Consider the following 12,078-nt stretch of genomic DNA (forward strand, 5'->3'; position numbering starts at 1 on the left):
TATGTACATGAACAAGCTCCATATGCGCTTTGCTTTGAGTGCAAGTGTAGTGTTTACTGTTAATTCCACATTTTTATGAGTCTGCTTAAAAAAATAGAATTCCTCTGGAAAACTTCAGTAATACAAATAATTGAAAAGAGGAAAATCCAAACTCCATGAAAGGACAACAAAATGTGCTTTTGGTCAGCATATCTATTTCTCTCTTTTTGGAACTTTATGTATTAATATGTTTTTACGTTGTTCAACGCTTTCTAATTCTGTATAGAATTAATAGAATGTATTCAGCTCTAAAGGGCAGAACAGAACAGCAAACAGCAGTAAAGACCATGGTAGTCTTTCCTAACTTCCTTTAACTGCTTCCTTATAACTTGGTAGTTGAGAATTCAAGAACTTGAAGGCGCTTTGAATGAAGAGCAACACGGCACGAGAGAAGCTTTTTCAGGGGTATCAAGGAAAGATTTCAGAGAGTCAGAAAATGCACATGAGAGAGGAAAAAAAGTGTAAGTTTCCTTTTAAAGCTGTTGTAAAGTGGCAGTAGACAGCTTGAGTACAACTTGTAGTTTACATTCCCTGCAATTTCCAGTCAGCAGAAAATCTAGTGCAATGTGCCAAACCAAACTAAAGTTCAGAACCTGGCAGTCCATTAATAACAGGCCCATATCAGTAACCAAAGGTATTGTGAATGGTACAGATAATAACTAGTCTGTTACAGATAGTTTGCCAAATGAAAAATTTTGAAAATTGTGGTTATGGTAGGGTCCAGCCTCCAGTAGTGGTTGGGGTGAGTGTAGGAAAACATAGCCAGCAGGTCTAGAAAAGATGGCTTTTCTATATACACCTATGTTATTATGAAGACATTATTTTCCACTTACATGACTCAGTTGAATCTCTAAGATTCCTGTCAAGAAGTTGTATATCATTTATAGTGGGTAATCTTTGTTTTCAACTTTTGAATGGCTGTTGAAAGCTCTAAATGGTTAAAAAATATTGAAATGTGTGAGAGCAGAGGAAATCTCTTGGGATGTTTTCTGCCCAGCACAGTCTGCTGTGTCTGTGGTAACAGAACTTGGAGGACCTCTCTTTCAGCCTAGAACTATATGGCTCTGTATACACAGGTGTTTATGTTGATTTACACAAGTAGTAGTGGAGAATGAAAGAAACTGTTTTTTCCTACAAGAAAGGAAGTTTGTGGCCTGAGCAACTCATACAAGATTCATGGTTATGGAGATGTTTTTTAGTAAGATACTTAAAACTTGAGCTGGAAAAGCCTTTGTCATCCTCTGCAAACATAAATTTTAAGCAAGCTTTTGGTTTTCCTGACACTATGCCTAAATACTCAGGCAATCTTTTTAAATTCTTCTTTGGATTCCTGTCTCTGCTTCTGTCTCCTTTACACTATTGTTTGGCCTTGTAGTTTCCTCATCAGCTGCCAGTTTAGTCATACCAGGCACTTGATATATCTGTTTTCCTGACTGACACAGTAAACAACAGATTAAAATTCTGGGCAGTCTGCTTTAAAAGTCACTCCAGAGTAGAGTCAGGCATGTGGAAACCATAAGAGCAAGAACTGTACTTGAAATCAGGATTGATGATGCAAGATGTGACATGGTCTCTCTGAAGACAGCTGTTGTTTTAATTAAAATATGAAGAATTCTGTTTGTTATATGTAACTTTGAGGTCATATCCAGATAATCTTATGAATTGCATGTCATGAGGCTTGGTAGCTGAAAATATAACCTCTTGAAAAATCTTTCTTAGAAGGAATATAAAGTTCTTCATTCAATTAAGAAAGGCAAGCAGTTTCAGAATCCATGTGGTGTGCTAAAGTGGTATCTGCCAAATCCATTGATTATCCTTTAAAAGAACACAGTACATTTGCCAAAAGTAATTTTGGTTAAAGTATCTTTTTGTGGAAACTTTCCAGTTTACGAAGACAGCGTTTGTCCTCTGGTGTGCAATGGAAAGACCAGGTTGAGGAAAGAAAGGAAACTGAAGAATCCCCTGGGACGTTAGTGACTCCTCCTGGCAACTTCAGCCTGCATGAAGGCTCAATAGTAAGGAAAAAAATGTGGCACACATTGTTTAGGTGTTTTTTAAAACATGCTGTCAAAATATTTACTGTGCTGAAGATTTGCTGCATTTGCTGTGCTGAGCTGTGGAAGAGCTCTGCTATACCCTTACCATTTTTGTTAATATGCTACCTTTTAAAAAATTTAATACATGAATAAATGTAACGAATGCCTTGGAGAAGCTAATTTGAAAATGTTTTTTTTAAGTATGGGTAGGATGTACTGGCGTATCTAATTAAGGCATTTTTTAGATACAGATTGTCATTTCATGTGAAGAATATTCTGCCTTTCTACCCAACTTTTTTGTCAAGTTTCATTAGCTACCATTGTAGAAATGTTTATTTCTATTTCATACACTCTTTTAGTTTTAGTGCAAGTATTTGACTGTAAAAATTGCTTGAAAATTATTTCAAGCTTTCAGATGGAAAAGCAGAGGGGATTTTTTGTTGCTGTTTTGTTTTTTGCATGTTTTGCTGTGGATTTGGCACATTGGATGTATTTCACTGGATTATTTTCTGAAAACTTTTTCCTCTTATATGACCACTTTGGGCCTTTCTACTGTCTTTACTCAGCTACACCTTGAATAACAATTTTCCCATCTTTTTGCATAGCAGCATGGACAAAGGAAAGTTCTTAGCATGTTTAGAAAATCTCTCCTGTCATTGTGTGGTAACATTTGTTTTGTTTCTACTCTTAGTAATATAAAATTTTGTTGGTGGTGGCTTGGAACATTCTCCTCCTTCTCTGTCAGAGCTCTGAGCATGGAAGGTGCATGATGTCTGTTCCCTGTGGACAGGAGCCGAGACCTGCATCAGAGAGTCTTCAGATTTGTGGGTGTCTTCTGTTCAGATGAAGGAGTTATTCCACACTTTGTCTTAGTGCTGTCCACTGCCCAGGCAGATCTGAAGACAAGTAAAATCAGGATCTTATTTTTTCTTTCTGGGAGAATAACAGCTTCTTCCATGCAAGCAATAATGTATTAAAAGACATTTGCTGGCCTACTTAGCCTGAAAAAGTAATTTCATCAGGCACAAAAGGAATATATAGAGAGAAAAGCAGCTGTGTGCCTTAACTACAGGCATTAATGATTGCTACTTATAACTACAAAACACAATTACAAGCTCAAAATATTATACTAGGAACCTAAAGTGCTTGCTGTTGTTGTGGTAGGAGTTTTCCTTTCTTATTCGCATTCCTTAGTAAAATATATATTATACATGACAAGAATTCAGGACAAGATTCCATTCATGATCAAGATTTCTGGTAATGGAAACAGAATTTAATGGTAGACTCAAAATTAATGTTATGTTACTGAAAGGTTAAAAAAAAGGATTGTCTCACTGTCATATTCATGGAGGTGGTTGTTTTCATTGTTTTACTCAAAGGATTTCAAACCACAAGACTGTCCTGAGCAGGTGATAAAAATATTCATTTTTGGAAGAGTTGTATTAGTGGTTCCCTTATGAGATCAGGTATTTATTTATTGCCTTGGATGGCTTTGCATTTTTCCCAAAGCTGTTTGTATTTGTTTGGGAAGCCTGTATGTGATCCTGTTTACTCCATTGAGACAGCTTTGATTTTGCTTCTCAAAATGAAAAAGCAGAAGACTGTAGCAGAAGCTAAGTATAGATAGCATTTAATATATTGCTGTTGGTCTTTGCTATACTCATGCTTAAACTGTGTAAAAACATCAGTGCATTTCCTTCCCTTAATTTTCCCTTCATGCTTTCCTGACCTGTACAGTATTTTTTTCATATTTTATACCATTTCTATGCTCCCTATGTTCTTTCCACAGTAGTCTGATAATCTTATATTGATCTCTGACTGTACTGATACAGTCTTCATGGCATTTGAGAAACATTAAGAAAACATTTCTATTAACTTAATCAAAGTAATCTAAGGCACTTGTATGTACTAAAAGTATGAAAAATTGAATTTTTACTGCATGCTGTTGTTACTAAAATTTATTTATAACCTGAATCAATTTATTATACCACTGATTAAAATCACTGTAAATAAATGAGGCACAGCTTGTGGAGTTTGGTGGAGCTGTAGGACTATTTTGGGCGGCTATTTAATCATATATAATCCATGCAAAACAAAATTGTAAAATAATTTAGAGTGTGTTTTGCTGCCAAGCCAACTGGACAGTTTTCTGTGTGCTGTGCAGGTGTTGGGGCACAGTTTGAATGCACCTCAAAGTATTAACATGGGTAAATGAACTGCATCCACTGAGAGCATGGAAATTTTTATCTGTGCCGGGTCATGATTGTGGCCCCCACAGGACTGGGATTTATTCACATACTTTATATACATACTGTGTCTAATTTGATAAATTTTGTGAAATCTGTTTTCTTACTTTGCTGTAATATTATGCAATAATGGCTGCAATTATTAGAAATTAACTGAGGAATTTTGTAAATCTGTGAGAATGAACTTTGAGGGCTTGTTTTCAGCTGCATGCAGCACTGCTACTACACATACAATGCATCTCTCTTGATTTTAACATTGCCCAGATACAGCAATTAATTTTCCTTTGTGTTCCAGAGGGAGATGTCTATCCTCCTGAACTTATACCAGAGCATGGCAAATGCCCATGTGCTTACCAGACAGACAACTGTCCCCCTGGAAGAGTTACCTTGGACAGAGCTTTGTGCACTCTTGCATGAGAATGTTGAAGCCCTGACCTTGAACTTCCACAAGGCTAATGAGAGGGTGAGTGTGCATCAGCTGCCTCTGCTGAGCTCAGTGACATTTGTTCACACTGCAGTCTCATTAAAAAGGACTGATATTCATCCCCCCAAAAGGATTTGGACACTAACAAATAAACACCGTTTATTTTGGCTTGTCCACAGCTCAGTTTGATGCTGTTGCTGTGGGCCTTTAGATGTGACTGGAGTGTGCATCGAATCTCTCAGCTCCACCTTCTGTGCAGGACATTCTGAAAGGTGTATCTGATACTAGCCACAGGGACCTAATTAAAAGACAATAAATTCATCTTACTGATGAAGAAATTCACAGAATGTAGTCATTTACAGTCATAAAGCAAGTCTTTATTTTACCATAATCCATTGGCAAAATACGCTTTCTCCAGGAGTACCATTTTTAAATTATGTGTTTATGGTTCAGATCTACTATTTGAAAGAATGCCAGTGTGGGGTTTTTTGTTTAATTGTAACTTTTGGATTATGACATTTTTAGAAATACCTATTATAAAACATGTCAGCATTTGTGTGAAGGAGGAGCTGTACTTTTCTGCATGATAATGATGCAGTGAGGTTACATGACCTCTCCTCCCAGAAAACCTTGTGTTTTTAGGAAAAAAACCACACTTTTTAAATAAGTCAGCTGGCTCCAGAGACTAAGCTAAGAGTGGGTAAGCCACTCTTTAGGGTTTCACTTTGTTTTCTGGTTTATTTCTCTTTTGAAGTAGAAGAGGAAAGGGAAGGAAAGAGAAGGGAAGGGAGTGAATATTGTTGACGGTGTTTGTGGGGCTTGTATCTTTTTGTGCCTGCTTTTTAATTAAGCATTTTTATTGAGACTGATAATGAGATCTGTAGGGCTCTTCTCATGTACTTAGCATCTTTTCTGGGATTTTAGACTGTGTTGTAAAAAACTTCTTTCTTACAGTTCAGTGTGATCTATCTGGAAGTGTCTTGCTAATATTTTCTAGTAACAAAGTGCAAGTGCGTGCATGTGGAGATCATTGTTGGCTTGGTTCATTCCTCCATTTAGTTTGTGTGGGATGTGCAGTGTTAAACCACAGGAGTGAATCCTTTCATGCTTGTTGAAAACACATCATAAACTTATGAGCTATTTGTAAAGAAAACATTCTCTATGTTAGAATTCCTTGAAATTGTTTTAAAACTTAGTAATAATCTGGAATGTCTTGGCTTTTCAAAAAAACAAAAACCCAAAAAAAACCAAACCAAAACCAAAAAAACCCCCACCAAAACCCAAAAAATCCCAAACAAAAGAAAAAATGCCGTTTTTAATTATTGTTTGCAATCATCACAGACTTCTAAAGGATATACTTGGATTACTGATTTACTAAAACTTGCTGAATTCGCTGAAATTGAATACAATTTTTTTAAAAAAGTGTTTTAAGTGCCTGGTTCAGGTTTCCTGCAAAGAAGGTGACAAATATCTGCAAGGTGGTATAAGGATGGCAAAACCAAAACCAAATAAAATACTTGTTTCAAAATATATTTCAGTTTTGTTTTGAGAACCAAGTAATTAATCTACTATGATAGGGTTTTTCATAGTTTTAATGAAAATATTAAAGAAATCACAGTTTAGGTTTTATGCTGAAATAGTCTGTGTTTAACTTAAAGTGAAAACGTAAATAATAATTTCTTCTTAAATTCTTGTCACACAGATATCTCACCTAGAACATACTTGCAAGCAAAAGACTGACACTATGAACAACCTTCTGCAGAACCAGGAGGATGCTTTTAAGAAAATGTCTGAACAGTTTAAAGCACAGGAACATTTATGGCAGAAAGAAAAGCAATATCTTGAAGAGCAGTACTCAAATCGCCTTGCAGAAATTCAAGCCAGAGCACAGGTATGGTGCTGTGAACCTCTAATTTTTTTTCTTGTAACATTTAATGGATTATTTTAGCAGCTTAAGTCCATTAGCAGTTTAAGGTCATTTGGGAATTATTAAAGTGTATTTTTAAACTAAAAAACCCACAAACAACAAACCAACCCCTTGCGGGATAATATTAACATCACTTTAAATAAGAAATAACTTACTTTGTTGAAGCATTTGTTGAAGAGAATTTGGTGTACAGCCCCAACTGAGAAGCCTGATTTCATCTACAGATGGTAGTATTTTTTTCTGAGAATGTTAAAGCTGTAAAATCGATTTTCCTTTTTTTAAGAATTACTGAGGGCAGCTGATACTTTTTCAGCATCACCATGTGCAGAGATTGTATGGAGTAACAATAATGTGGTGTTACCTGTGGATCAATTTAGTTACTTACGTACTGACCCTAAGAACAGTGGTAGATTTCAACAATGTTAAGCGGCTCTGCTTTACTGATACTACAGTGAAAAGTGGTTTTAAAGTGTAAAACTGTCAGTGCTTGTTAGATGAGTTATTTGCAATCCAAAATGTTATTCCACAAAAACTATTTACTGTCTTTACCATCCCATTCCTTCACACCTGTTTCAATTAAAAGCATTGTGAATAAAGGAAATAGATGTGCCTTTTTATTGGTGAGTTACTGCAGCTTCACAGAATAATGCTGTATTTGATGCAGATTTCAGGGCTGGAAGTCTTTGCATGGTGAAAGCTTTAATTTGTGTAGTTTCATATTCCAGCCTTCCTTACATTTTTCCTTACACTGGTTTTCTGCTTGGTAGAGCAGTGTTCTCTCTGAAATTAGAGAATGTTACTACTATTGTTAAGTCAACCCCTAAAAGTGTATTGTGGGCAGACAAGTGGTGTTGGACCTTCTGTTAGCTGTCACAGTATTGGTGAATTGCAGTCAGAAATCAGGAGTCCATTTGCAGTTGATGATCATGTAAACTTCCCTCCCACCATTGCTTTGGTTTCATATATCTGATTCTGTAATTTTTTACTAGAAGAGATACTTTTATCACTATCATTACTAACAATTTTTATTCCTTTAATGAATCATTTGAATGGCAAAACTAAGAATTTTCTTTTTGCTCTCGTCTAGGTAAAAACCATCTAGTTAATATTTCTTCCATTTTTGTTTGGTTTGTTTCTGTTGCAGGAATGTGAAGAAAGGGAGCAGAAAAACAGGCAAAAACTGTATGGCCTTGAACAAATGTGCGCACAACTGACCCAGGAAAACAATTCCATGAAAAATACATTATCAAGTGGTCACAAGGAGTGCTCACCGCTGCTGGCAGCCTGTGCGCTGCTGTCAGGGGCCCTGTGCTCTCTCTATGGCCGACTGTGCACTATGCCTTGCCAAAGAGACATTCTCCAGGAACAGATGAACCAGCACCAATTATTGAACCAGAAGATCATCAGCCTCCTTTATGCTCTCCCTACTGTGGTGGAAAGAAACCAAGACGAAGGCAGGCTGAGGCAGAGAAGAACCAAGAACCTGGTTTATGTGTTCCGAAGAGCTGTGATTGCAGTTCTGGCTGCTAACAGGCTGAGAGCTCTGGCCCGATATTCTTGTACCTTTTTTGTCTGGACGGATGGCTCCAGAGGAAGCACTGGAATTCAAGTTTGTGTGGGAGAATCCAGAGGCAGGCATCCTGTGCCACGTGAGTGAAATGTTCTTAAAATGTTATGTCAAATTACACACTTAGGGAATAACAAAGAGCAATATTATTGCTATTGCTAGGTCATAAAGACATATTTAATGACATTCTGACAAATATTATTTATGGATTTATGTTTTTTATGTTTCTTCATGAAAGTATTTCACTCTAAGAGCAAATGCCTACTCTTATGTTAAGCTTTGCAAATAAAATTGCAATTATGCACATGAACTCAACACTATCTGATATCCTTGATATTTGTGTTACGGATTTCATAACCAGGCGCTGCAGCATCTTCTCTGTGGTAAATATCTTGCAATGTTCCTAAATTATTAACTGTCACCTTTTTTTTTCTTTTGAAAAAGTATTTCCTCTTCTTTTTGTAATAATTTCTAATACTTATTTCCTACCAAAATTCCTACAATTTTCCACAAAAATTGCTTTCTGATTCAGGTAAAATATTAGCATAGGATTTTGAAATTTTCTTTTGAGGTTATATCTACTTGCCTCTTTCTGTTGCCAGACCACTTTATACTTCCCTCTAAAAGGATAAATAGAATCAAAAATGTTTTGTCAATTAGAAGATCCATCTACTTTTTTTTTTTTAAAGTAATTCTGGAAGCATGCTTAAAACAGTCTAAATTGTTCTGTCTAATTTGTTGTTTATAGGCTTATTTTTGGTTAATTTCTGAAAGAGCTGGAGATAGCATTGTGCCATATCTTAGTGATTCAGTTATCCTGCTAGATGCAATTCACTTCCACAGGTTTTGGAGAGGAAGGAGTTGACTGTATGGAAGCACTTCAGTGGTTGACTAGCTCTAACCTCTATACTGCAATAATCGGTTCCATCTCGGAACTGCAGGATGTTCTCAACAACCAAGGTAATTTTAACTGTGTATTGTTGTAGCAGAAATATATTTTCAAAATAAATAAGTCAGGTTGGTTATATAATTTCAATTTTTATGATTTTTATCTAAACTGTTCTGGATCGCAGCTCTGAAGAGGTATTTCTGAATATTTATGATAGACACTTTTGACTAGAGATTATATCCTGAGCTAGTCAATACAAATTTTAGTGGGACTGTTTCCCTGAAGGAGTAATTTCATTGCAGGATAAAATAATAACTCTTTTCTGCATTCTCTGAATGATCACATCTCTGTACTGTTGGAACAGATTAATTTTCTTTAACAGCTGATAGGATATTTTATCCTTTCAGTATATACAGCCATGGAAGCTGAAGGCTGGAAAGTGTTTATGGAGTTTATTTACAGTGAGAACTGATACAGGCTCCCTTGGTTCATCTGCATTGCTGCCATCCCTGGTTCTTTATTAAACTCTACTTTTAGAGTGCCCACATTTTTGTCACAGAAAAAAGGATATTAGAAGAGGGATAATTTATGTGAATAAAGGGAAACAGCAGGACAAAGACAAGGTGATGCATTTTCCAAAAGGCTAAACACTGAATTGGTATAAAAGTTGCCATTGAATCAAATGTGTTTAGATTCAGTTTCAGGCATTTTCTTCTTTGATCATGCTGTTTTCAATAAATTGAAAATCAAAAAGCAAAGTTTGAACAGTGTTTCAGATTCAGTATTCTGTGTTTCAGAATATTTACAGGTTCCATCTTGTATCAATGAAAAAGAATGGTATATTACAAGAAATGGGAACTAATAACCTGCTTGATGTTTCCTTTGTGTTGTTGTTTCTTAAAGATGCAGAGTCCTGGCTTTCTGGACACTCACTTATCGGTGCAGCCAGGAACTGCTTCGCAAAACTGATGGACAGCCTGAGCGTACTGATGGAGACAGTTCAACGGAACGCTTGTGGGTATAGACCTTACCTGGAGAGGGACTCCCTGATACAGAGGCTGGCTCGTGGGCTCCAGAGAGTAAATGCCCAGGCCCTGGAAGCTGGATTGTATGACAGACTGCCCAGCACAGTAAGCAGATTACAGTCCTCCTTCAGGAAAATAGAAGGTTTACAGCAATGGTGAAGCTCCCTTGATAGCACCATTTATTTTGTTTCAGGCTGGTTATGAGTCCATGACAATGAAGTACCACTGTATGGACACTCAGAAGTAGATTTGTCACACATTAGGGTGTGAATAGGTCTTTTTGTTTATTGTCAAAGAATTTTTGGAGCAGGGTTAGTGTATCCAAGTAAAATATTTTTTTCCAAGTTCTATCACATCTGTTTTAGCTTATAAGAACAAATTTGCCTGTGGCTTGATGTGTTAAGGTTGCTTTTTATTATTGTTTTCTGTTTTCTCATGTTTACCATCCTTTCTTTCAGTAAAGATAACCTTCTTCCCTTTAACCAAAATGAAAAGACAAACACTTTCTCTCATAATCTTTTATAGTAGACTTTAGGTGAAAATAGTAATTCTTTGTAAACAGAATTTTGAGTAACCCTTGGTAGGTGACAGGTTCAGACTTTTGTGTATGTCTTTTAGAGAGAGAGGAAAAAATGATAGTTTTGTCTTCATTTTCTTGGATCCTAAATATGATTTATTTTCTTGCTAAAATAGCAGATTTTATAGCCCATCAACTTGTTTTTGTTTGCCGACAGAGAAACATAGCAATCTTGCAGCAAGAAATATTTGGATTTTTACGAAGGCTTCATGCAGCAGAGGTAGAGTCCCACTCACTGCACCTGCAGCTTGCAGAATGCGGATGGGCTTTCAGTGAGATGCAGAAAGATGCTGAAGAAGCCTGCAGACTGCAAGAGCAATTAAATGAACTTCAGCGTGTAAGTACATTTGACTTGAAGACTCTCTTGCTTAAAAGAGGTTCTCCTTTCTACACATTTTTTATTTGTTTTATTTTGGAAAACAAGCATAAAATTGATTTACTTTCAATAGAATTTTCCAGAAAACTTGTCCAGTAAATGCCACTAAACTAGAAGACAGATGGATTTAGAAATACCCTTTTTCCACTGGAGTTTCCTTTTGATTTGTAGAAGGAGGTATCCTGTATAAATTACAGTTTGGTCTTCAACAATCCAGGTTCTCCCATTTGTTGGAAATGTTGATGTGATTTATGTATCCTAAAAGAAGATTTCACTTCCACAGAGTAAAAGTCAGCTGGAATGAACATATTCAATAAGACTGTTCATGAGAAGTTCATGAAATATAAATTTAGCAGTTTAAACTCTGAATGGATGTTGATGAATAACATAGTAATGGATGTTGTTATAATAAATACAATACAAATTTTAGTGGGTCTGTTTCCCTGAAGAAGTTACTTTATGGCAAGGGAGAAAAAGCATTCTCTAACATTCTCAGTAGCACAAATGCCCAAAATTCCCCTGAGTCTTTTGCTGTTGCTGACTGACTTACTGAAACACTGTGGGTTCCCTAACCTGAAGCCTAGTTGGTAGAACCTGTCAGTGTGTCCCAATCCAAACACTTCCAAGCAGAGAATATCTGCTAGATAATGTCTCACCCATTGCCCTTCCTGTTCCTAGCTAGTAAAATGGATTTTTTCTTACTCAAAAATCTCTAATCATCTTCAGTTTTGTTCTTAACAGATTTTATTCCCTTAGTGGTTTTGGGACAGTTCGATGAAAGTTGTCGCATTTTAGGTTGTAGTTGAAATGTAGATGACGACTTTCCTTGAAGAATTATTTCTTATGTCTGGAACAGTTCTTGGAGGAGAAGAACAGTTGACAAAGGTGTTTACAAGGATTAATAAGCTATCCACTAAGTTTCTGAACACTGATCTGCGTATTTTTCCTTCTAAATATTGAAGTTTTGCATCC

At 36.3% G+C, this 12,078-nt stretch overlaps 1 protein-coding gene across 1 annotated transcript in view; it reads left to right on the forward strand.

Moving 5' to 3' along the window:
• Positions 1 to 436: 436 nt before the first annotated feature.
• Positions 437 to 12,078, forward strand: part of LOC134431775 (uncharacterized) — a 44,743-nt gene continuing 33,101 nt past the window's right edge. The window contains exons 1-8 of the mRNA XM_063179958.1: positions 437 to 500; positions 1,925 to 2,054; positions 4,617 to 4,784; positions 6,448 to 6,636; positions 7,817 to 8,321; positions 9,083 to 9,199; positions 10,032 to 10,258; positions 10,888 to 11,067. Of these exons, the coding sequence (XP_063036028.1) occupies positions 4,623 to 4,784; positions 6,448 to 6,636; positions 7,817 to 8,321; positions 9,083 to 9,199; positions 10,032 to 10,258; positions 10,888 to 11,067 (1,380 nt within the window). The 5' untranslated portion in view covers positions 437 to 500; positions 1,925 to 2,054; positions 4,617 to 4,622. The remainder of the gene's footprint in view (positions 501 to 1,924; positions 2,055 to 4,616; positions 4,785 to 6,447; positions 6,637 to 7,816; positions 8,322 to 9,082; positions 9,200 to 10,031; positions 10,259 to 10,887; positions 11,068 to 12,078) is intronic.

The sequence above is a fragment of the Melospiza melodia genome, chromosome Z (assembly GCF_035770615.1).
Source record: "Melospiza melodia melodia isolate bMelMel2 chromosome Z, bMelMel2.pri, whole genome shotgun sequence".
Lineage (NCBI taxonomy): Eukaryota > Metazoa > Chordata > Aves > Passeriformes > Passerellidae > Melospiza > Melospiza melodia.